The 27,798-nt window shown below is 36.3% G+C and overlaps 1 protein-coding gene across 13 annotated transcripts in view; it reads right to left on the bottom strand.

The window, feature by feature from the left end:
- Positions 1–27,798, bottom strand: part of CCDC171 (coiled-coil domain containing 171) — a 352,484-nt gene that overhangs the window by 176,053 nt on the left and 148,633 nt on the right. For all 13 annotated transcript variants that reach the window (XM_004004388.6, XM_060409497.1, XM_042243466.2 and 10 more), the window contains 3 exons: positions 14,050–14,276; positions 13,399–13,581; positions 8,229–8,414 (listed from right to left, as the gene is read on the bottom strand). In XM_004004388.6, the coding sequence (XP_004004437.1) occupies positions 8,229–8,414; positions 13,399–13,581; positions 14,050–14,276 (596 nt within the window). The remainder of the gene's footprint in view (positions 1–8,228; positions 8,415–13,398; positions 13,582–14,049; positions 14,277–27,798) is intronic.

The following is a 27,798-nucleotide window of genomic DNA, read 5'->3' as shown; positions in this document are numbered from 1 at the left end:
TGCTTTTGAACTGTGGTGTTGGAGAAGACTCTTGAGAGACCCATGGACTGCAAGGAGATCCAACCAGTCCATTCTAAAGGAGATCAGTCCTGGGTGTTCATTGGAAGGACTGATGCTGAAGCTGAAACTCCAATACTTTGGCCACCTGATGTGAAGAGTTGACTCACTGGAAAAGACTGTGATGCTGGGAGGGATTGGGGGCAGGAGGAGAAGGGGATGACAGAGGATGAGATGGCTGGATGGCATCACCAACTTGATGGACATGAGTTTGAATAAACTCCGGGAGTTGGTGATGGACAGGGAGGCCTGGCGTGCTGTGATTCATGGGGTCGCAAAGAGTCGGACACAACTGAGTGACTGAACTGACTGACCGATACACTCCATAATTGATTTGTTATATTCTGTCCAAAAGCTTCTACTCCACATGTTTGGAGTAAGAAATCTTTCATGATAGCAAAACCCTGATACCAAAAAGTGAAAAGGACAATATGAGAGAGAAAAATTACAAGGTGATCATGATTACAGTACAAAGACTGAAAAGTCCTAGGTTAAAAATCTTAAACTGAATGAGGCAAAGTAGTTAAAAAATAACAATAATAATCTCAACCAACTTGCGTTTACTTCAAGAATGCAAGGCTGGTTTACCATTAGAATACTTATGTAATTCAGGGTCAGCACACTTAACAGCTTCCCTGGTGGCTCAGAGATTAAAGCGTCTGCCTACAATGCGGGAGACCCGGGTTTGATCCCTGGGTTGGGGAGATGCCCTGGAGAAGGAAATGGTATCCCACTCCAGTATTCTTGCCTAGAGAATCCCATGGATGCAGAAGCCTGGTAGGCTACAGTTCAGGGGGTCGCAAAGAGTCGGACATGACTGAGCGACTTCACTTTCTTTCACTTTCATTTTGTATGCCACATAAAAGTCTGTTACTTATTCTCCTTTGATCTTGTTTAATTTTTTGTTGTTTATGAACCTTTGAACAGGTAAAAGCAATTCACGGCTCACAAACTATACAAACACAGGGTACAGGCAAGAGTTTGCTAATTCCCGATATATTTCAACTTGCTAAGAGAGTAACAGAGAAAAATCATGACTGTTGCAGACTTCCCTGGTGGCTCAATCAGTTAAGAATTCACCTGCAGTGTAGGTGACCAAGGTCCGATCCCTGGGTCAGGAAGACTCCCCCGCCTCGCTCTGCCCGCAGAAGGAAATGGCAACCCATTCCAGTATTAATGCCTAGGCAATCTGAGGGTCAGAGTTACCTGGCAGAGCACAATCCATGGAGTCACAAGAGTCAAACACAACTTAGTGATTAAACCAACCAACACTGTACTCTGTAGATGCATAAAATATATTCATAATATCCAATATCCATTCATGATTTTTTAAATTATGCATAATCTAGGAAGGTAACTCCTTTAACCTGATAAGGATTATAAACTTAGAGCAATTCATAGCAACCTATACCAAACTTACTTCTTAATGAAGAAATTTAAGAAAAAATTCTTAAAATTGTCTTTACTTCTCAACATTGTATCCCAGCCATTGCAGTAAGGGAGAGAAAATAAAGGATTAAGGCTTGTAACAGAGAAACAAAACTGGTACTAGAGAACAAATAATATGATGATCTACATAGAAAATCCTTTCTGGAAAGTACAGATAAAGTACTGGGGCTTTCCTGGTGGCTCAGATGGTAAAGCATCTGCCTGCAATGCAGGAGACCCAGGTTTGATCCCTGGGTTGGGCAGTTCCCCTGGAGAACGAAATGGCAGCCTACTCCAGTATTCTTGCCTGGAGAATCCCACAGATAGAGGAGCCTAGCGGCCACAGTCCATGGATTCACAGAGTCAAACATGACTGAGTGACTAACACACACTACATAGAAAATCCTTTCTGGGAAGTACAGACAAAATAATAATAGAATTTACAAAGTTATTTAGCAATGTGGCTGAGGGTAAGACTAATGTATCTATTTATTTAAGAGCCAGTTACTTGGTTGAGCTTAGTCTGTGAAAGCTCTTGAAAAACACTAAATTAGGCAAGCTTTCTTCCAGAGAAAGCTTTATCTTGGTTTCCACTTAGACATTACTGACCTGAGATTATCCTATTCAGGTTATTAGGCAATTCCTTAATGTGGGAATCAAGGGTCGCAGTCTAGCTGCCTGTGGGAGTCTAAATCTTTGTCTCCTACCTCCAGCACTAGCGGAGAAGGAAATGGCAACCCACTCCAGTATTCGTGCCTAGAGAATCCCATGGACAGAGGAGCCTGTCAGGCTACAGTTCGTGGGATCGCGAGTTGGACAGGATTTGCTAACTTTCTTTTCTTTCTTTTCAACACTAGTTTTGGAATTTACCTGCAGGGTAAGCCGAGCAACCATTCACAATGCTAACTGTGATTTCTATCCTCTGGGCTTTGTGGGAGTTTGATGTTTGTCCTTGGAGATTTCCATTACTCTTTAGTGCACCACTATAATAAAGTGTTTTATCCAAAGTCTAGCTGTATCATGAAGGAAGGCCATTCTGAGCATTAAGCCCAAAGTATGATTTATAAAAATTTTAATCATTTTTCTTTCTATAAGAAATAAAATGGCAAAATGTAAACAGTGGTGATATTAGATGATAAGTTATGAGTAACTTGTTTTCTGTATTTTCCATATCTTCTATTCATGATCTTATTTTGTTTTATAAAGAAGCAGCAGCAATAGTTTTTTTTTTTACTTTTATTTTCAATATAAATTTATTTATTTTAATTGGAAGCTAATTTCTTTACAATATTGTATTGTTTTTTTTTATTCTTTTTTTTTTTAATTTTAAAATCTTTAATTCTTACATGCGTTCCCAAACATGAACCCCCCTCCCACCTCCCTCCCCATAACATCTCTCTGGGTCATCCCCATGCACCAGCCCCAAGCATGCTGCATCCTGCGTCAGACATAGACTGGAGATTCAATTCTTACATGATAGTATACATGTTACAATGCCATTCTCCCAAATCATCCCACCCTCTCCCTCTCCCTCTGAGTCCAAAAGTCCATTATACACATCTGTGTCTTTTTTCCTGTCTTGCATACAGGGTCGTCATTGCCATCTTTCTAAATTCCATATACATGTGTTAGTATACTGTATTGGTGTTTTTCTTTCTGGCTTACTTCACTCTGTATAATCGGCTCCAGTTTCATCCATCTCATCAGAACTGATTCAAATGAATTCTTTTTAACGGCTGAGTAATACTCCATTGTGTATATGTACCACAGCTTGCTTATCCATTCATCTGCTGATGGACATCTAGGTTGTTTCCATGTCCTGGCTATTATAAACAGTGCTGCGATGAACATTGGGGTACATGTGTCTCTTTCAATTCTGGTTTCCTCGGTGTGTATGCCCAACGGTGGGATTGCTGGGTCATAAGGTAGTTCTATTTGCAATTTTTTAAGGAATCTCCACACTGTTCTCCATAGTGGCTGTACTAGTTTGCATTCCCACCAACAGTGTAGGAGGGTTCCCTTTTCTCCACACCCTCTCCAGCATTTATTGCTTGTAGACTTTTGGATTGCAGCCATTCTGACTGGTGTGAAGTGGTACCTCATTGTGGTTTTGATTTGCATTTCTCTAATAATGAGTGATGTTGAGCATCTTTTCATGTGTTTGTTAGCCATCCGTATGTCTTCTTTGGAGAAATGTCTATTTAGTTCTTTGGCCCATTTTTCGATTGGGTCATTTATTTTTCTGGAATTGAGCTGCATAAGTTGCTTGTATATTTTTGAGATTAGTTGTCAACATAGTTCTGGAAGTTTTGGCCACAGCAATCAGAGCAGAAAAAGAAATAAAAGGAATCCAAATTGGAAAAGAAGTAAAACTCTCACTGTTAAAGACTCCACCAGAAAATTACTAGAGCTCATCAATGAATATAGTAAAGTTGCAGGATATAAAATCAACACACAGAAATCCCTTGCATTCCTATACACTAATAATGAGAAAGTAGAAAAAGAAATTAAGGAAACAATTCCATTCACCATTGCAAAGAAAAGAATAAAATACTTAGGAATATATCTACCTAAAGAAACTAAAGACCTATATATAGAAAACTATAAAACACTGGTGAAAGAAATCAAAGAGGACACTAATAAATGGAGAAATATACCATGTTCATGGATCGGAAGAATCAATATAGTGAAAATGAGTATACTACCCAAAGCAATTTACAAATTCAATGCAATCCCTATTAAGCTACCAGCCATATTTTTCACAGAACTAGAACAAATAATTTCAAGATTTGTATGGAAATACAAAAAAACCTTGAATTGCCAAAGCAATCTTGAGAAAGAAGAATGGAACTGGAGGAATCAACTTGCCTGACTTCAGGCTCTACTACAAAGCCACAGTCATCAAGACAGTATGGTACTGGCACAAAGACAGACATATAGATCAATGGAACAAAATAGAAAGCCCAGAGATAAATCCACACACATATGGACACCTTATCTTTGACAAAGGAGGCAAGAATATACAATGGAGTAAAGACAATCTCTTTAACAAGTGGTGCTGGGAAAACTGGTCAACCACTTGGAAAAGAATGAAACTAGATCACTTTCTAACACCGCACACAAAAATAAACTCAAAATGGATTAAAGATCTAAATGTAAGACCAGAAACTATAAAACTCCTAGAGGAGAACATAGGCAAAACACTCTCAGACATAAATCACAGCAGGATCCTCTATGATCCACCTCCCAGAATACTGGAAATAAAAGCAAACATAAACAAATGGGATCTAATTAAAATTAAAAGCTTCTGCACAACAAAGGAAAATATAAGCAAGGTGAAAAGACAGCCTTCTGAATGGGAGAAAATAATAGCAAATGAAGCAACTACTGTATTGGTTTTATCATACATCAACATGAATCTGTCATGAGTGTACGTGTGTTTCCCATCCTGAAACCCCCTCGCACCTTCCTCCCCATCCCTTCCCTCTGGGTCATCCCAGTGCACCAGCCCTGAGCACCCCATATCATGCATTGAACCTGGACTGGTGATTCGTTTCACATGATAATATACATGTTTCAATGCCATTCTCCCAAATCATCCCACCCTTGCCCTTTGCCACAGAGTCCAAAAGACTGTTCTATATATCTGTGTCTCTTTTGCTGTCTCACATACAGGGTTATCGTTACCGTCTTTCTAAATTCCATATATATGCGTTAGTATACTGTATTGGTGTTTTTCTTCCTGGCTTACTTCACTCTGTATAATAAGCTCCAGTTTCATCCACCTCATTAGAACTGATTCAAATGTATTTTTTTAAAGGCTGAGTAATACTCCATTGTGTATATGTACCACAGCTTTCTTATCCATTCATCTGCTGATGGACATCTAGGTTGTTTCCATATCCTGGCTATTATAAACAGTGCTGCGATGAACATTGTGGTACACGTGTCTCTTTCAATTCTGGTTTCCTCGGTGTGCATGCTCAGCGGTGGGATTGCTGGGTCATATGGCAGTTCTATTTCCAGGTTTTTAAGGAATCTCCACACTGTTCTCCATAGTGGCTGTACTAGTTTGCATTCCCACCAACAGTTAAGAGGGTTCCCTTTTCTCCACACCCTCTCCAGCATTTATTGCTTATAGACTTTTGGATTGCAGCCATTCTGACTGGTGTGAAATGGTACCTCATTGTGGTATTGATTTGCATTTCTCTGATAATGAGTGATGTTGAGCATCGTTTCATGTGTTTGTCAGCCATCTCTGTTTAGTTATTTGGCCCATTTATTGATTGGGTCGTTTATTTTTCTGGAATTGAGCTGCAGGAGTTGCTTGTATATTTTTGAGATTAGTTGTTTGTCCGTTGCTTCATTTGCTATTATTTTCTCCCATTCAGAAGGCTGTCTTTTCACCTTGCTTATAGTTTCCTTTATTTTTAAAGAAGTTTTATATATAGGACACACAAAAACCTATTTAAGTGTTATTGGAAAGCACAAACGGATATTTATCAAGCATAAACTTACCTTTTAAACAGTATCTTAATTCTCATAAAAATCTCATAACTTTAGTATCATTATCCATAATTTTGCAGAAGAGGAAACTGAGGCTCAGAAAGCCTAAATTATTTGCCAAAGTGACAGTACTGGGATTTGAAATTGAAAATACTTGTTCTAAGGCCAGTGCTTTTTCCAATGAACCATGCTGCATTCCACAAGAGAACATTTCCACATACCACCTGCTAGTTCTAATTAAGAGACAGTAATTAAATAATTCTCCACTCCTGACAATAATATTTAAGCTACTGGTATTTTAAAGAAATTAATATCAACAGCTTTTTATCTGCCGGAAGATACTATACCTTATATAATTTAATATATTTATACCTGATATAATTTATAATATATAAAACATATAAATTATAATTATAGCTTATAATTACACAATTATAAGCTATTTCAAAAAGAAAAGATTCCAATATGAGTTAAATGGTTTTTCAAAGCATGGCTAATTACTTTATCTATTAATAGGATATGGAGCATAAAAATGTTGTTCAGTGGCCAATATACTTATAAAAACATTCAACTTGACGAGCAATCAAAGAAATATAATTCTAGTAACAATGATACATTGATCATATTGACCAAAAATGCTTTAACAGTATTAGTAACAGCCAGTTTGAGTAAAAAGTGAAATTTTCATGCATTTTAGGATAGAATGTTAAAATTTGCCTTAGGCCAATTGACAATATTTACAATTTAAAATATATGTCATTGTGGGGGGGGGTGGGGTTAGTCACTCAGTCATGTCCAATTCTTTGTGATCCCATGGACTGTAGCCCACCAGGCTCCTATGTCCATGGAGTTCTCCAAGCAAAAATCCTGGAGTGTGTTGCCATTTCCTTCTCCGATATGTCATTGCAGACCTAGTAATTATTTACCTAGGAATTAATGCTAAGGAAATAATCACAATATGTGTAAAAGATTTAGCTGCAGGGTTACCTATCTTAGAATTACTTATAATGGCAAAAAAGAAAAAAATAATAGAGAATAGGGAGCTGAAATAAACCTAGATCTTAAGAAATTAGGTTAATGATTTTTAATAATTTTTTTTAAAAATACCAGTTTCTATATTTATAGGCCAGGAGACCCTGAGCAAGTCCATTGAACTCTTTCAATTTCATCAAAAAGATGGTAACAATAACAGTACCAATTTCACAGGAAGTAGTTTAAGAATGAAACAAAACAATTCAGAGACCACAATATAGAGACCACAGTACAGAGCCTGGCATGAGTATGCTGCCTATCAGTAATACAGTCAATGTAAGGAAGATGGATGTAAATCTGAATCCCTAGGTCTATAACTTACTAATGACTGTGCAAATTATGTGTCTCCTTGTATCTCAGTTTTCATATTTACAAATGAGAATAATCCCATCAAGGATTGTGAGTTCTCAATAAATTTTGCCTATTTTATTATTAGCATTCATGTTAGTAGTTAACTATTAGAATAAAAATATATTATTTTTATAATTAATTATACACCCACTCTGAGTTGCTTACTGTTTTTAGGGATGATACATAATACCTACCGTGCAGGCTGGGTTACATTATGTTGGTTTTCCTGGAATTAGTTGTTCTATTCCAGTGTGTATATTCTCACTAGCGAAAATTTCACAAATAATATAATCATAAACTAAACTTCTATTACAATTTACAGGCAACATTTCCAAGAGGTATAACAGTTCTAAACCCATTAATGAAGTTTTCCAAGTGACAATTATTTTATTATAACTTCTTTTTTCCCTTCTAAACACCTTTCCCACCAACAAATGACAAGGAGAACAATTCTTTCTGATCTCCTCAAACACACCCTTAATATAAGATTCAGAGAGACTCAAAACCTTTCAAGTCCAAAAGACACATGGATTTTCAATGTTTGGAGGGCATAAAACAAGAAAAAGAACTAAAGAAAGGAGGAAATATGGAAGATAAATTAAAGGATAAAATTATTACTGGAAAAATCTCTACTTGGTTCGCAACTAACAAAGTCTACGTCTACATTTTCAATACATGTGTATATAAGTTTGGAATTAAAGTCCCAGAGCCATGTCTTGTTTCTTCCTTATAAGCTCACATAGAATAAAATTTTGTATCTTGGGATCACTTCCCTATTCAAGAGATATACATGATTCCCTCAAAGACTCACACCTGCAGGAAGGAAGGGATTCCTGCAAGGGATGTTTTCCTACCTTCACAGCTTCTCCAAGAGTTTGGTTTTTGTCAGCTTCCTCACTGGAATGTAATTCAAGTCTATAATTCAACTCCTGTAATTGCTGTGCCTGCTCATTCAGTAACATTTGAGCCTGCTGTTCCCGAAGTAACGCATTATTCAGTTCCTCACATGCACTTTCAAACTTCTCATGGGTGATCAATTTCTGAAAAAAAGAAAAAACAATCACAAGCTAACTGCAGTATTGTTTATTTAATATTCAGTACTCTGTTTCCTAACATAAGGAGAATACAAACATCTACAAATGTCTGACACATGACAAAAGTATAATTCATTTTTCTTAATTTTCTAAATCAAGATAAAAACCATCACTCAGGTTTTTAAAGCACAACAGCTATACTGCCAAAGTTGTCATTTTTACTCCAATAAAATCTCAATAAGGACTGATGCTGAAGCTGAAGCCCCAATACTTTGCCCACCTAATGTGAAGAGCCAGCTTATTAGAAAAGACCCTGATGCTGGGAAAGATTGAGGGCAAGAGGAGAAGCGGGCAACAGAGGATGAGATGGTTGGATAGCATCACCAAACTCTGGGAGATAGTGAAGGACAGGGAAGCCTGGGGTGCTGCAGTCCATGGGGTCACAAAGAGTCAGATATGACTTATCAACTAAATAACAACAAGCACTTCACGGTCTAAGTAAATCCATAATGCTCGGTTTAAATCTGGATACAAGAGCACTTTTTATAAAGATAATGATTGTGAAAACTAAAGCTTTTTAACAAGTTCCTATGCTTTTAAAAGATTACCTAGAAGTCTGTGTTCAGTTTATGCTACCATTCAGGTTTCCCTGGTTAAACTACCCTCTCTTGAGAAGAGCCCTTACCACACCATACCTCTCTGACTCCTACCACTATTCACACTATCATACCATCTTCTTGTATTTTTATCAACACCATGATCATTATCTAAATTCACCTCATATAGTTATTCACTTTTTTATTGCCTGTCTGCACCCTTCCACCAACCACACACTTAAGGACCTGAGCTCCAAGAGGCATAGACCTCCTTCAGCTTGCCCACCCACCACACAAAGGAGAGTCTTGGATTCAGTAGGTATCTGTTGAATAAAAGAATATGAATTCATTATAAACAACAGCCAATAAAAATCTGCACTGTAATATACAATACAGCGTTTACAATATTATGACTGCTCTGGAATCACTGACAGGTCTAGACAAGGTCATCCCTTAAAGGGTATGGAATCGAGGGCAGGACATACTTGTATTATCTCCTGTGCACAACATGTAAACAAATGAAAACTAGTTACAACAAATGGCAAGAGACATCTTGATCTTGAAGTACAAAGAACAAAAATGTTTCACAAATGATGGGTAACATGAGAAATATACAGAAAACAGAAAGAAACCATGTAGGTCTCCAAATCATACTAAGTATATATACATCTATTTAAGACTGATAACTTCCACTGTTCAGTTGAAAAGAATTTAAAGTGTCAACTTTTTAACATCCCTCTATTCCCTAAGGCCACAGCACTTCTCTAGGTCTTGTGAAAAAATACTTTTGTACTTCTACCATTTACTTGTCATGCTGCTTTAAATTATTGCTCCTTGCCATCAGAACATTCTGCTCTTTACAATCCACTTGGCCTCTATAAGTGACAGTCTTCATCATTTTGCAGGACTTCTTCCCACTCCTCCAAAAGGCGTCCTTTACCTAAAAACTTAGCTAACTTTAGCCCTTCTCTTGTCCACGTATCCCTCCCAGAGACTGGCTCAATTATGTTCACTCTTCTATGAATAAATAGGGTCAAACAAGTATAGCAATGCAGAATAAGAAAGAGATAGTGTGTGGAAGCAGTTGTATGGAGCTAAGAAAATCTAAAAAAGAAAAAGATGTTTCAATGCCATTCTCCCAAATCATCCCACCCTTGCCCTCTCCCTCAGAGTCCAAAACACTGTTCTATAGATCTGTGTCTCTTTTGCTGTCTCGCATACAGGGTTATCGTTACCATCTTTCTAAATTCCATATATATGTGTTAGTATACTGTATTGGTGTTTTTCTTCCTGGCTTACTTCACTCTGTATAATAAGCTCCAGTTTCATCCACCTCATTAGAACTGATTCAAATGTTTTTTTAATGGCTGAGTAATACTCCATTGTGTATATGTACCACAGCTTTCTTATCCATTCATCTGCTGATGGACATCTAGGTTGCTTCCATGTCCTGGCTATTATAAACAGTGCTGTGATGAACATTGGGGTACATATGTCTCTTTCAATTCTGGTTTCCTCAGTGTGTATGCCCAGCGGTGGGATTGCTGGGTCATATGGCAGTTCTATTTCCAGGTTTTTAAGGAATCTCCACACTGTTCTCCATAGTGGCTGTACTAGTTTGTATTCCCACCAACAGTATAAGAGGGTTCCCTTTTCTCCACACCCTCTCCAGCATTTATTGCTTGTAGACTTTTGGATTGCAGCCATTCTGACTGGCGTGAAATGGTACCTCACTGTGGTATTGATTTGCATTTCTCTGATAACGAGTGATGTTCAGCATCTTTTCATGTGTTTGTCAGCCATGTGTATGTCTTCTTTGGAGAAATGTCCGTTTAGTTCTTTGGCCCATTTATTGATTGGGTCGTTTATTTTTCTGAATTGAGCTGCAGGAGTTGCTTGTATATTTTTGAGATTAGTTGTTTGTCCGTTGCTTCATTTGCTATTATTTTCTCCCATTCAGAAGGCTGTCTTTTCACCTTGCTTGTAGTTTTCTTTGTTGTGCAGAAGATTAATTAATTTTAATTAGGTCCCATTTATTTATTTTTGCTTTTATTTCCAGAATTCTGGGAGGTGGATCATAGAGGATCCTGCTGTGATTTATGTCAGACAGTGTTTTGCCTATGTTCTCCTCTAGGAGTTTTATAGTTTCTGGTCTTATGTTTAGATCTTTAATCCATTTTGAGTTTATTTTTGTGTATGGTGTTAGAAAGTGTTCTTTTCTAGTTTCATCCTTTTACAAGTGGTTGACTAGTTTTCCCAGCATCACTTGTTAAAGAGATTATCTTTAATCCATTATATATTCTTGCCTCCTTTGTCAAAGATAAGGTGTCCATAGGTGCATGGATTTATCTCTGGGCTTTCTATTTTGCTCCATTGATCTATATTTCTGTCTTTGTGCCATTACCATACTGTCTTGATGACTGTGGCTTTGTAGTAGAGCCTGAAGTCAAGAAGGTTGATTCCTCCAGTTCCATTCTTCTTTCTTAAGATTGCTTTGGCTATTCAAGGTTTTTTGTATTTCCATACAAATTGTGAAATTATTTCTTCTAGCTCTGTGAAAAATACCATTGGTAGCTTGATAGGGATTGCATTGAATCTATAAATTACTTTGGGTAGTATACTGATTTTCACTATATTGATTCTTCTGATCCATGAACATGGTATATTTCTCCATCTATTAGTGTTCTCTTTGATTTCTTTTACCAGTGTTTTATAGTTTTCTATATATAGGTCTTTAGTTTCTTTAGGTAGATATATTCCTAAGTATTTTATTCTTTTCATTGCAATGGTGAATGGAATTGTTTCCTTAATTTCTCTTTCTATTTTCTCATTATTAGTGTATAGGAATGCAATGGATTTCTGTGTGTTGATTGTATAATATCATATAAGAAACGAATCGCCAGTCCAGGTTCAATGCAGGATACAGGATGCTTGGGGCTGCTGCACTGGGATGACCCAGAAGGATGGTATGGGGAGGGAGGTTAGAAGGGGTTTCAGGATGGGGAACACATGTACACCCATGGCACATTCATGTTGATGTATGGCAAAACCAATACAATATTGTGAAAAGTAATTAGCCTCCAATTAAAATAAATTAATTTAAATTTAAAAATAAATAAATAAAAAGATAATGGGAGTTAGGTTTTAAAGAACAAGTGTCAGTAGATGAACATGGTATTCCAAAACAATACAAGTACTGAAACACCTTCAGCAGGTATGATGTATCCCTTTATGTTACAATTTTAGACTAAGTTAAAGAAACTATTCTGTTCATCTCCTACACACTTTGACTGAATTAAATGAAAGATGATGGTTTGAGGCACACTCCCCAATTTTTTAAGAGGAAAATAACATCATTTTGCCATTTATACTGTTTAGTATAATAATCCTTTATTAATATAGCTAGATATGAACATTAACCACTATAGTGAAGTGGTTAAGAGTTTGAGTTTTAGAGTCAGAATTATGAGCTTCAAATCCCATAATTTCCACATACTGTGTGACTTAGAGCAAGTTACTTAGCTGTTCTGTATCCTACATCCTTTACCTGTTTTAAAAAAAAAAGGATAAAAGTACTATTGAACTATTATTGACATGAGAGGACTAAATGAATCAGTTAGGGTCAGTACCTGATGTACGACAGTCAATATGATCATAAAATGTTAGAAATCATCACGATGTTATACTACATAATTGTATGCCAAATATAAAAAATGTCATATCTCATTCCTTCAATTATTACTTCAATTAATCCTATTTTTATTTCTACACTTCAGTGAAAGTAATTCACACTAAACATTTCTTAGTGCACATTCTTTGCATTTTCTGCAAACAAGTTATTCAACTAAAGTTTATTTGCTCTAGCAGTTAACCATATCATTTCTTATGTTTCAGTCACAGTCACGTTTTAACAAGGCTATGAGCTCTGCTGACAGACAATCAGTACTCCCTTAAGCATCCGATGTAACTTTTTTTTTCTCAGTTTTCTTTACTGAGATGATTTTAATGATTCTATGCTTTTTATTTAATTAACATATAACATTGCTTAAGTTTAGGATATATGACACACTGATTTGAAACACCTCTAAACTGCAAAACAACTACCACTGCAGCATTAGCTACTCTATCAAGTCACATAATTACTACTTCATTTTGTGATGAGAACATTTAAGTTCTAGTCTCTTAGAAAGTTTGAAGTGTATTGTTAGGGCATGTTAGAAGGAAAGTTTCCTAAAGAAATTCTATTGAGGGGACTAATTTATCTGAAAAATATTTAAAAAAATAATAAAAACAAACATGCATTTGCTCTCTGACATTTTATATACATATTATATATATTTAATATCAGAGAAGCACTTACCGAAGCAATGGTTTTTAAAATCATATATACTTACAGACTGCTTAAATTCATTTAATTGCATTTGGAGACCCTGGGTTTTGTCAAGCTCCTTCTTCATTTCATTCAGATTCCGTTTCAGCTCTGTGACCTCTAAGCGCAGTGAGCGACGCTCCACTTCTGCTGCATGCAGCCTTTGTGTAAATCCAAATATTTGCTTCTGTAATGATGCTGTGCTTTTCTGTTGTCAAACAAGAGCAATTTTACAAGAAGTCACTACAGATTTTCTAAGTCCACAGCAAAGACCATTTTCCCAAATTAAATGTAACCTGGGATACCCAGATAACTATATCAGCTCTACTAAAACTTGTTTAAGTGAAAGCTTTATTTTTTATGTGACCAATAACGTGCCTTACATGTAATAAAGGAAAGAAATAATCTACATGACTAGAAAATGTAATAACCAATTAATCCTTACACAATTCTGTTGTAGTATACTTACAGAGAACAGTAAATTCAGAACTCATGCCAGAACTTTTGTATTTTGATATTATTGACACTTATTTGGAGGTGCTTTCATATATCATATTAAATGATTACATGAAATCTAAAAGAACTTGCATATACTTGTGTGCAACTACAAATAAACTTGATTTTGAATTAAATTTACAAGTTCTAAAATCCCTATTTAAGGAAATTGCATACATACCAAAATGGGCACATGGCCTTGCAGACCATATTTCAGGGCCAATGTGTTTACTTTATGAAGTCCACGGGCCAGCCTCTGAACCAGGGAGTCTTTTTCTACATATGTAATACTCCTGTTGTTGTGCAAAGGTATACTGTCCATTGCCAGACTAATTTTATCCATGAGTTTCGCAAAAGAATTCTTGGCTGCCCCTATAAGTAAATGTCCACAAATTCTGGAATTTGGATCTTCAAAAGAAAAAAAAAAAGGCACAGAAAAATGGGACTTGTTGCATGTTCATTTCACAATCTGCCAATCACAACACAATGAAAATATTTTCTCAGTTATATAATTCCTACTAACCAATAGCAATCCATTCAAGAAGCTCCCTCCGATATTAATTTTCACTGAGTAGGAAACAGCTTACCTACTAAATAATGTACCTAAAGAAAATCTGCATGTATTTACAGTATTCCTACATACTAAACACTATGACACTAAAAAGTCATCATCAATCTTTTGTTTTAAAACCTAACAAATTCATTTTATATTTATAGCTACTGAAGCTTATTACCATAATGTCACACTATTTATGTTATCAGAAAATATAGTTTTCCTTATTCCAAGGCAATTAAAATTTTACAACTACAATTACTCATTTTCCCAGAGGATTTTGTAATCATTCCTCTCATATAATGGACTTAAGGTCCCAGCATATCCAACATGGCCTGCTAGCTGCTAGATTCATCAGGTCTGTAATTAATAATTGTGTTTAATGTTGATAAATAAAATTGTCAGTGTTCTTTCTACTAATTGGTATTCCAGACAATGGTTAATAGGTTTATTTATGCCTTAATAAAAGTCGTGTAATTTAGTTTTCCCTCTGCTGGGCAGGTCTTCATCTGTCATTACTTCTCTTACCATACTATCCATGTAAAATGACAAACAGGAAGAGACTGTTTAAATAAAGGAGTATACCACTCTACATTTCAAGCTCCTCTGCTGTTGGGAGTTAATTTAAATCTTGTCTACACATCAGAAGAGGAAAGAGTATTTGGCCAGCTTTCTCCAAGAGAAAAGTGTTTCATGATTCTAAGAACACACATGGCTGGGCACTGGAGAGCAGCGCTGACTGAGAAGCTGGGCCATCAGCGGTTTTCTGTGTCAGAAACAGTCGTCTCACCGAAGCCCTATGTTCAAAAATTTGACCCTGTTTTATTTCTTTAATCCTCAGTTTATGAAAGGAAAGATTAATTTTTCAATTTATGCAGCAGTTAGAACCAGAGAACCACATTGCTTAGAAGTTACATGTAAACTAGAAATTGTTAATTGGATAAAAGTATAAAACTCTTATAAAACATCTACATGGATAAAACATCCTTCATGTAGAACTGATTTCTTTCAGCTGTTGATGCTTTGGCTTCTAAGAACATAAGGAAAAGTAAATTTAAAATATGTCCTCTGTCATAAATATGTTCTCTGAGAAGCCCATGGACAGAAGGCACACAAAGTATGATTACAATACACAGTTCTTTTCATAACAGATTCCTTAAATAAATCATGAATAAAAAAATTTATTAGCTTTATGTAGAATAAACACATAATGCAGAACACTGTAAATTACAAAATTACAGGATGTATTTAACAGGTTAAATAATTGAATAAACAGTAATTTATTTATTTATTTATTTATTATTAACATGCAATATAACACATCAATTCCGATGTCTATATATGCACTCCCTATTTCTCTAGCAAGCTTGCAACTCCTTAATTATTTTCATCTAGTAAACTTTTTTTGTCTTCACAGTGCCAGTCTAGTATATATAGGTATTTTTAACAGGTTTGTTGGATTAAGTTATATTTCTTTTTGCTTCTATAGTAGCTGCAACAATGTTGAATACAAGAATGCATTCAATGATACCAAGAGAAGTTAACTAACATTAGCTTTTATAGTACGTCAAAAGTTATTCTTTCTAAATAAACGAGATTAAAGGCTCATTGTTAAGAAATTTTCAGGAATACAAAGGTAATAAACCTTTTACCCTTTAGAAGACAAATCAATTATAATTAAATTTTAATGAATGGTAGGGGTTTTTTTCCTATATCACAGCAACATGTTGTGTAGACACTAACTACTCTGAGAGGTGAAATGAAGTGGCAAAATAATTTCACAAGGCATTCTTTTGAATTTTTAAGAAGTGGGAAAGAGGCATACACTCCAAGTTTCTGACTGCTACTTTCAATGAATTACAGAAAGCATATTATTTTATAAATAATTTATGCTTTGATGAATAAGTGTTTTTACAATTTACTTCACATCATACAGTATAGAGTACAATTAATTCAATATTAAATAAATGAAGAAACAAAAAAATCCTCTAGTGACATAGTTGTAGAATTATTTGTGTAATGAAACAGAAATAAGGGGGAAAATAAAGTCACTGAAATTCCTCATGTCTAAATTGTCTAGACTGTTTAAACTGTTTGACTAGTTACATTTAACAAATTCTTGTTTACGCTAAATACATGTGTTAGTCACTTATCCCCTATCTAACAGCATAAGTCTTCCAAGAAAGAAGAGGACTCTAGGTTCTGCAATTACCTTTTCCAATAGAAGGGGCAATATTGCATGACTAAGCTTAATATCCTCAAAAATTCATAGAGAATTGTTTTGATCACTAGTCTTAATGCTAATATGCGTGATATACAAGGAGTTCTTATAATTATATATAAAACAAACACACACCCCCATATGTGAACATAATGAGTTAATTTGTAGAAGAATATGAATGGGTATAGAACAAATGAAAAGGTATGCAACCGAACAATCAAAATTATAAATAAGGAATAATATAGAGCTTTCTTTCCTCTTTCAAATTGATAAAGATGAAAAAGACTGTCAAAACTTTGTGTACCAAAGACATAATGTGAAAATCAGAATTCTAAGTACTGTTCATGGAAGTGTAATGCAAAGAAACTTTTATGAAAGGAAGACGGACTATAATTTCCAAATGTAAAACATCCAAACTCATTTCTTAGGACTTAGCCAAGGAAATAATTTCACAAGTATATGTACAATATGCTAATCACAGCATAGTTTATTACAACATTACTTAAAATGGTAAAGAAATATGAAAAAATGTCAATATCCATCAATAGGGAATTCATTCTCAGAGTAAACTATATACATATAAACAATAGAATAAGTGAAAAGTAAAAGTGTTAATCGCTGAGTCATGTTCAACTCTTTGTGATCCCCATGGACTATAGCCCACCAGACTCCTCCGTTCATGGAATTCTCCAGGCAAGAATACTGGAGTAGTATGTAATCAGATATAATTAATGAAGTACACTTATCTCTGACACAGAAAGAAATTTATTATCTACTGAGTAGAAAAAAGAATTATAATGAGACATGATTATATGATTTCCTCATATAAAACTGCATGTGTTGGTGTATATATATGTTTATACACATGTCTGGAAGATTTGTAGAAATTATTAAAGTGTTAAGAATGATAGGGAGAGCCTTTTGGGTGACTTTTATTTCTCCTGTGCAAGTTTCTACACTGTCAAGTTTTTATATCATGCACAAACGCTTTTACAGAAATAACACAAATATTTTTTAAAAGCACTGTATACTGGGACTTCCCCGGTGGTCCAGTGGTTAAGACTCCACACTTCCAGGGCATGGGGTACAGGTTTGATCCCTGGTTGAAGAACCAAGAGCCCACACGCCACAGGGTGCAACCAAAATACAGTTTTTTACAAAAAAAAAAAAAAAAGGCACTGTATAACTGCCTTCCTCATTCATTCATTAAACAGCTAGCAACAGAGCAACTCATATGTATGAAGATACTGTGCTAAGCAATGTGGAGATGGGATCTATAACACTGATTAAAAATCAGTAGCTCTTGTTTCTATCAGTGTTATTTATAAATAATATATAGATATAAATGACCAGTAAGAGGAGTACTCAAAAACATACCTTGACTTAGACAAATGCTACTGAGGGGAATGATTATCAAAAGCAGGGGGTTATTGGTCATTTTTGTCCCATATACACCTTTGGTAGCCTGATAAAACCTATGGGTCCCCTTCTTACAATAATACTTTTAAACATGTTAAGTTAAAATATACAGAATTACAATGAAAGCAAATTTCATTAAAATGCAGTTATCAAATGATTTTAAGGTTCATAAGATCCAACCTGTCAATTCTAAAGGAAACCAGTCCTGAATATTCATTGGAAGGACTGATGCTGAAGCTGAAACTCCCAATACTCTGGCCACCTTATACAAAGAACTGACTCATTGGAAAAGACCCTGATGCTGGGAATGATTGAAGGTGGGAGGAGAAGGGGATGACAGAAGATGAAACGGTTGGATGACATCCCCGATGCGATGGACATGAGTTTGAGTAGACTCCGGGAGCTGGTGATAGACAGGGAAGCCTGGCGTGCTGCAGTACATGGGGTCTCAGAGAGTCAGACACGACTGAGCGACTGAACTGAACTGAATGTATTAGATATAAGATAATATAAAGTGAAGTCACTCAGTCGTGCCCGACTCTTCGCAACCCCATGGACAGTAGCCTGCACCAAGCTCCTCCGTCCATGGGATTTTCCAGGCAAGAGTACTGGAGTAGATTGCCGTTTCCTTCTCCAGGGAATCTCCCCGACCCAGGGATCGAACCCAGGTCTCCGGCATTGTAGACAGATGCTTTACCATCTGAGCCACCAGGGAAGTCCTATTTATAATACAGACTAATTAAAATTAATATTTTAAAATTAGCATATGAAAGTTGTTGCTTAGCCATACTAAGAACTTTGACCTATGAGCTGATCTTTATGAAGGCATTAAACATGTCAGGCTCGCATCAATTTTTTTTTATATATTTAGAAGTGATGAAAATCCTAACCCACAGTATATACTGCTACAAATGTAATTAAAGTTCCTATAGTTCACTTTACAAGGCAGAGGTAGGCAATTCTCAAAAAATATTAGAATACACCAAGGCTTTCAAATTCTTAACATGTATATACTACTATATATAAAATAGATAACCAACAGTGACTAATAATTGTATAGCACAAGGAACTATACTCAGTATTTTGTAATAATCTGTAAGGAAAAAGTGATAAATAATATATGTATAACTGAATCTATTTGCTATAAATCTGAAATAGAACACTGTAAATGAACTATATTTCAATGAAAATTTTTTTTAAATCTATTGTGGAAAGTTTTTGTTCGAAATTCAGTGAGTTCATCTTTGGCTAAGTCAATCTATTCAATAAATTTATACCACAAAGTTAAAAAGATTGTGAATCTATGATTCGCATTAGATGCTATGAAGACAGAAGGAACTTAACACTTTTGAAAGAGTTCTGAACTGTTTCCAAGTGCTTACAGGTTGATCTTTCAAAGAAGTAACAGAATTTTTTACTTAGGGAATCCTGGAATGCAACACAGAATGAAGAACATAGAAGTAGTTGTTCATCCATCCACTGGATGTACTTGGTGTAGTCCTGTCCTCAAATGTGGTCAGCTGCACTGCATTCGGAGAAAGCGATGGCACCCCACTCCAGTACTCTTGCCTGGAAAATCCCATGGATGGAGAAGACTGGTAGGCTGCAGTCCATGGGGTCGCTAAGAGTCAGACACGACTGAGCGGTTTCACTTTCACTTTTCACTTTCATGTGTTGGAGAAGGAAATGGCAACCCACTCCAGTGTTCTTGCCTGGAGAATCCCAGGGATGGGGGAGCCTGGTGGGAGCCCGTCTATGAGGTCGCACAGAGTCGGACACGACTGAAGCGACTTAGCAGCAGCACTGCATCAGTATCCCAGCTATACACAGAAGACTGATAACAAACCATGTGTGTGATAGTCTATTACTGACCACCAAAAGATGAGCATAAACAATATCCAGAGATAGTTGTAACAACTATATTGTAATTTTAAAATAGCTGTGATTTTAATTAGTAACTAAGCCACCATGCTGTTAATATTATCATGGTCCGTCATCACCATGCATAACTGAAGGAAATGTTGAAGTTCATTAACGGTTAGTAAATGTTAGTCGCTCAGTCGTCCCCGACTCTTTGCGACCCCATGGACTGCAGCCCACCAGGCTCCCGTGTCCATGAGATTTTCCAGGCAAGGATACTGGAGTGGGTTGCCATTTCCTTCTCCAGGGGATCTTTCTAATCCAGGGATAGAACCCAGGTCTCCTGTACTGCAGGCAGATTCTTTACCGACTGAGCTACAAGGGAAGCCCAATGGTTGGTAAATCAAGATGTGATTATTTTTCATTCATGTCCATCAATACTCCCCCTCTGAATTCTATCCATGGACCATTTTGAGAAAGGTTCTGTGAACCCCAGATTAAAGAATATGCGTGCAGTTGAGGAGACTCAGGTGCTGTCCCTGTGTTGGGAAGATCCCCTGGAGAATGGAATGGTTACCCAGTGCAGTAGTTTGGAATTCTGTGGGTAGAGGAGGATGGTGGGCTATAGTCCATGGGGTCACAAAGAGTAAGACACGACTGAGCGACTGACACACCTTATCTAATAAATATACTACTCGATCATAAATCTGCATCCTTGAGCCTCTACTTTTCCATCAGCTTAAATAATAAGGAAGCCACATCCCTGGATTACTTCACTCTAAAAACTATTATAATATGCTCTCAGATTTCACTGAAGATAAGTAACACTAGCAAGAAAAAAAGTTCTGTATCTTCATGAAGCAGCTTTTAAAGATATAAACTGTGAGGTTATTCAATATTTCCAATATGATAATCCATGTAATAAATTCCTCTTAGGGTCTAGTGGGGAAAAAAAAAAGTTTGCTCTGCATGTTTGGAGACATAACAGAGCATCCTATATCTGGGGAACAGCAAGCAGCTCAGTTTAGCTGAACTGTAGGTTTATTAACGAGAGTGCAGAGAGGCGAAACTATACAAAAAAATGAAAATCAGATCAAGAAGGGTTTTGTATACCAAGCTAAAGAGCTGATTCATAAAGTAAGAAATGAAGACTAATACTGCTGTTGATACAAAGACGTGACAAACCAAGCACTGCCAGCATGCAATAACTCATTTAAACCCTTACAACAGCCAATGAGATTATACAATTATTACTCACTGAAAATAAGTGATGAAAAAAGAACAACAAAAATGGCACATAGGATGGTCTGGTCATATTGAAATATACACACAATTTGAAAGAAGTACACACAAATATTAATCATACTCTCAGAGAGGGATTACAGAAGCTATCTTTACTTAAAGTGATATTTTATAAATACCTATACACTGCCATAACTTTTTTCTGGAACAAGGTGGGGGTTTAAAATATTTTTAATACACATGTATTATTTTAGAATAGATCTGAAAGGAAATTTTTTCCTTTGTTCTTTTACAAAAAAATCTTAGAAGACAATTGTGCTGCTTTGTTAGACAGTATCTGGATATTCAATCAAATTTTCTATGGTTCCTAAAAGTTTCCACAAACTATCTGTAAGTTGCAAAATATGTTAAAGCTTCATATATGTTTCTTAAAATAATTTTGACCTTGTGAATTATTTTAACTACTAAATATACTCTATGGAAGTGTGACACTGGAATTTGACATGGTCACGAATACTTCCAAAGATTCTCATTCAAAAGTGTTCTTAAAAATGACAGACAAATAAATTTTAATTTAAAAAAACAAAATAGCTATTCATCATAAAATCCTTTCAAATTTTCTGTACGCTTGAAAATTCTCAAAATGTTTGAAAAATATGGGGAAAAGCAAACATAATCATTTTTAAAGCCACAAAACACAAGTCTCCTTCCTTCAAAGGAGACACGAGTAGCTTAAGAGTTAAAAATGATCCCTGGTCAGGCTGTACTTGTTTGAGATATGAATGACATTAGGTGTGTAACAAAATTCTGTAAATTACTTCTCACACTTCACTGTGTATACAGACCATCTTTTTAGAACGCACACTCTGGCATGAGATTGCACTTCTGGCATATCACTGTTAATGCTGAGGCTGCTGGTCCACAGCCACACTTTGAGTGTGGCTCTTCAACCCTTCGACACATCTCTGTACTCTTTGTTAGGATTCAATAAAGTCTTTAAGTTTCAAAACATAAACCAATAACTACTTGCTAATACAAATATCTTCACTTGCTGCTTTGAACTTCCTAATATGAAACCTCAATGTTGTACCAAAGACAGCCTGGATTTCTGAGTTTTGAGTGGAAGAGCTGCTATGACCTCTACAAAGCTAACGCAAAGTATACAACAAAAGAAAGTTGTGAGTAGTGATAGCAGGGGCATGTATATCTGAGTCATCTATCTTCCAGATAATTAAGATTCACTTATAATTGAAGTATATAACAAAATGCATGAACATTCTATTCATAATCAGTTATACCTGTATTTATTCAGAGATATTTCAGAGCAAATCAGCACATTTGTTTATATGTTGAGAAATATGCTTGGTCTGAACAAGTTACATTAAAAAGCTGAGCTATCTATAGGGTTCTTCAGTCCATTCCTATCATGATTGATATCCTAGCCCTTCAGTGGAAGTAACATTCTCCCCTGTTTGAGGTAAATGATCTCTCGCAGGCACACCATTTGGATACCTAGAAGAGGCAATTTATCTCAAGTGGGCAAACACTTTAATGAAGGCAAGAAGGTTGCCACCTGTCCAGTATTTGCAGAGACAACATGGAAACCGGGGTCTTTGCCCACTGCCTATAAATATACTGTCAAAGTTTAAGAAGGCAGTAGGGCCAACTACCTTTAGCAACCACTTCACTTTCTGAGTAGTGAATTCAAGTCACCATTGTTGAACCTATAGCTTCACGAAAAGGTATACAGTAATATACAGGTTCCACTGAGACATCAGGATACAAAAAAAGAAATAAAATGACATTTATTGGAAAATGACATACACAAGGGACTTGCAAAGATGCATTTACTCTGAATAACTATGAGCTAGGAATTTTCGTTGGCCAAATTTTACAGATACAGATAGTGAGAATGAAAAAGGATGAAGTGATTTTCCCAATGACACACAAGCAGTAAGCAGTGGAACCCAGATTCAAATTTAGAATTCAGGTTCCTAATCAATATTCTATTATATATCCAACATGTTTAATTTTCTCTCCTATAAATAGTTAATAGTTTAATTCAGAACTCACTCTAAAAAAGATAAGCACCTAACTTTCTAAAAGAGTACTGTACTGATACATTTAAGCTTTGAACAAAGATAACAAAAGAAGCAATAACTACTATTTAATATATTAGAAGTTACTACTTGGTATTGCCATACAGGTACTAGCTTTCCTGGAGCTAAAAAGAAAAAAAGTGAAAATGAATGAAATAATGCCATTTGCCACAACATGAATGGAGCTAGAGACTGCCATACTAAGTCAGTCAGAAAGTCAAATATATGATATCGCTTATATGTGGAATCTAAAATAAGATACAAATGAACTTATTTGCAAAATAGAAACAGACTCACTGACACAGAAGATAAACTTATGGTTAGTAAAGGGGGAGGGGGAGGGACAAACTAGGAGTTTTGGATAAGCAGACATCAGTCATGTCCGATTCCTTGCGACCCCATGGACTATCTGTCCATGGAATTCTCCAGGCCAGAATACTGGAGTGGGTAGCTGTTCCCTTCTCCAGGGGATCTTCCCAATCCAGGGATCGAACCCAGGTCTCCAGCATTACAGGTGGTTTTTTGTACCAACTGAGCTACCAGGGAAACCCAGATATGAACTACTATATATATATAAAAGAGAGAAACAACAAAGATCTACTTTATAGCACAGAGAACCGTACTCAATATTCTATAATAAACACTAAAGAATATGAAAAAGAGTATATCTGTACATGTGTGTATATATATATGAATCACTTTGCTATGTACCAGAAACTAACACAATCAGTTCAGTTCACTCGCTCAGTCTTGTCCGACCCTTCACGACCCCATGAATCGCAGAACGCCAGGCCTCCCTGTCCATCACCAACTCCTGGAGTTCATGCAAACTGGCGTCCATCGAGTTGGTGATGCCATCCAGCCATCTCATCCTCTGTAGACCCCTTCTCCTCCTGCCCCAATCCTTCCTGGCATCAGGGTCTTTTCCAATGAGTCAATTCTTCGCATGAGGTGGCCAAAGTATTGGAGTTTCAGCTTTAGCATCAGTCTTTCCAATGAACACCCAGGACTGATCTCCTTCAGAATGGACTGATTGGATCTCCTTGCAGTCCAAGGGACTCTCAAGAGTCTTCTCCAACACCACAGTTCAAAAGCATCAATTCTTCGGCACTCAGCTTTCTTCACAGTCCAACTCTCATATCCATACATGGCCACTGGAAAAACAATAGCCTTCACTAGACGGACCTTTGTTGGCAAAGTAATGTCTCTGCTTTTCAATATGCTATCTAGGTTGGTCATAACTTTCCTTCCAAGGAGTAAGTGTTTAATTTCATGGCTGCAGTCACCATCTGCAATGATTTTGGAGCCCAAAAAAATAAAGTTTGACACTGTTTCCACTGTTTCCCCATCTATTTCCCATGAAGTGATGGGACCAGATGCCATAACTAACACAATACTGTAAATAAAAAAATAACAGTGATGCCATCAACACATAGTCCTGACAAGTAATATGATTTAAATTTTTAGCATGTTCTTCAAAAAGAAAAATTAAGAGAAAACAAAGAAAAAGAGTTCTAAGAAACATTCTCTTTCATTTCCGAATTTTCACATGTACCAGGTAGACTTTCCCAAGATTCTGCCATTTCAGTGACCCACATGGCTAAAAGAATCAAGACACAACTCACAGTGTTAGATGATTCAAGGGACAAAGAACTGATTACAAATCAAAGCTGAACTGATATTCTTGATACCTGGCCTAGGATGAAAACATCCTACTGTAAATTGGTCAAACAGATGATGGAATGTCCAACTGCTATATATTTCCCAGATATCACAATCACTCTCTAGAAGAATATTACCAGAAATAACTAATGGAATAGCATGTGAGCAACTTGCTTGCAAGCCATTTAGCAAATATAATTCTCTGTTGTGTACCTGCAACTTTTCTGTAAGTCTGAGGCTGTTCCAAAATAATTTTTAAATAAAGACATTAAAAAGCATGCAGCCTATGATATCATTTATATCACTTATCAGCCTGTTAGTGGATGGATGAGTGGGTGGAAACTCCAAAAGACAGGAGGGAGGAAGGAAGGGTGAGTGGATTGAGAGAGAGAGATTTTTTTCTTAATCCTTACATGTATACTAATTTATAACAAAACCATGTTTTAACAATTGGAACTGTAAGGGGATTATTTAATTAATGCAATAAATAAAGACCAATACTTGAACTAAGAAAGTTAGTAAAATAGAAAACAAAGACAAGTAAGTGCTTTACAAATTAACTCACTTAGTTCTCTAAACAATTCTGAGAAAAATAATCCTATTCCTACTTTACAAGTAAAGAAACTGGGGAACAGAGAGTTTAAACAACTTGCCCATGTCACATGGTGAGCATGAGTCAGTAACCAAAATCAGGAAGAATACATACTTAACCCTACACCATGTTGCCTCCACTGTATAATAGCACTTAAGCAATTTTAGAACAGAAAATTAATAATTAGTAGTTTAAAAAATGTATACAGGAGACATGTATGTGTTCATGTTCATTAGCACAAGATGCTGCTTTAATGTTGAGATAGGGGGTAAGGGAACAACAATTTTTTAGCACCCACTATACATCAGGAAGAAAAGTTATGACCAGCCTAGATAGCATATTGAAAAGCAGAGACATTACTTTGCCAACAAAGGTCCATCTAGTCAAGGCTACGGTTTTTCCAGTGGTCATGTATGGATGTGAAAGTTGGACTGTGAAGAAAGCTGAGCACCGAAGAATTGATGCTTTTGAACTGTGGTGTTGGAGAAGACTCTTGAGAGTCCCTTGGACTGCAAGGAGATCCAACCAGTCCATTCTGAAGGAGATCAACCCTGGGATTTCTTTGGAAGGAATGATGCTGAAGCTGAAACTTCAATACTTTGGCCACTGCATGCGAAGAGCTGACTCATTGGAAAAGACTCTGATGCTGGGAGGGATTGGAGGCAGAAGGAGAAGGGGAAGACCGATGATGAGATGGCTGGATGGCATCACCAACTCGATGGACGTGAGTTTGAGTGAACTCCAGGAGTTGGTGATGGACAGGGAGGCCTGGCATGCTGCGATTCATGGGGTCACAAAGAGTCAGACACGACTGAGCAACTGAACTGAACTGAACTGAAAGACTGTGAGGCCTGGTAAAGTTAAGTAACTTGCCCAACTTCACACAACTAATAACTAGCAAGACTGAATATAATATCAAGGTTCACATTGATAATTTTTGTACTAGTTAAACAATTATCTGCCTGGACCATATCCTTTCTAATATTCTTCAGTACTTTGATACACCTATTATTTTCCATCTCTAAGCAACCCTCATTTTTCTCTCCTCTAAGCAGTGTTCTTTTTAAAAAGTGTTAATTTATATATCTATTTAATTTGGGGCTGTGCTGGGTCTTCGATGCTGTGTGAGCCCCCTCTAGAGCGGGGGCCACTCCCTAGCTGTGGTGCGCAGGCGTCTCATTGCAGTGGCGTTTCTTGCTGCGAGGCACAGGCTCGAGGGCAGGCGGGCCCCAGGAGTTGCAACGTGAGGGCTCAGCAGTTGCAGCTCCCAGGCTCTAGAGCACAGGCTCAGCTGCGGCACACAGGTCTAAATGCTCCATGACATGTGGGATCCTTCCGTATCAGGGATCGAAGCCATGTCTTCTGCACTGGCAGGCAAATTCTCCAACACTGAACCACCAGGGCAGGCCCCAAGTAGTGTCTTTATCCAACAACATTTAAACCTTCCCTAAAGTAAGTTTTCTTGAACTTGCTATTTTTTTTTTTTAATAGTCAAACAGTTTATTATTGCAGCCAAAATCTATAATAAATCTAAATGTCCATTACCTGGAGAACAGATAAATAAATTCATACGTGTAGTATATTTATACAAGGAAACATAATAAGCAAAATTTTAAAACTGCAAACAATAAGTGAATAAATCTCACAGACACTATGTAACAGAAGCCAGATATAATGGGTACTTATTTATGTACCCAAGTAGTGTTCTTTATCCAAGAACATTTAAACCTTCCCTAAAATAAGTTTTCTTGAACTTGCTATTTCCTCCAGCTAGAGGTATACCAGGTTCTAACATCAAAGGCAGCTAGTTCCTGAAAGTAGGCACACACTTACAAACACCATTCTTGGTCTACCTTCCACTTGATAGTTCTTACCTATACTTATTGCTACCAATATTCTTAAAATATATTTATGTACACTTTTATTTCAGACTCCAAATCCAGTGTGTTGAGGTTTTGCCAATATATTAAAATATGCATATTTCTTACCAACACTTATGGCAAAATCTAAAAATAATCTTTGAATCATAAGTTTTATACTACAGGAGTCTAGGTTTTGAAGTTTGAAATCACAATAAATGATCCATATTTACACAGAAGAATTGTTTATAAAGAATTAAAATAAATCCCAAATTATTTCATTAATACTTAGTATATTTTATTACACAGTCAAGTATTAAGAAGTCTGCTATACTTTTTTTTTTTTTTTACTATTAATGTGGCTGAAATGACCATAATTAGTCCAATGACATAGCTTAAGCGGTAGGTAACTGTATGTTACTC

This window comes from Ovis aries, chromosome 2, assembly GCF_016772045.2.
Source record: "Ovis aries strain OAR_USU_Benz2616 breed Rambouillet chromosome 2, ARS-UI_Ramb_v3.0, whole genome shotgun sequence".
In the NCBI taxonomy this organism is placed as follows: Eukaryota; Metazoa; Chordata; class Mammalia; order Artiodactyla; family Bovidae; genus Ovis; species Ovis aries.
The sequence above is the reverse complement of the archived record's forward strand: the minus strand, read 5'-3'. Positions and strand labels throughout refer to the sequence as shown.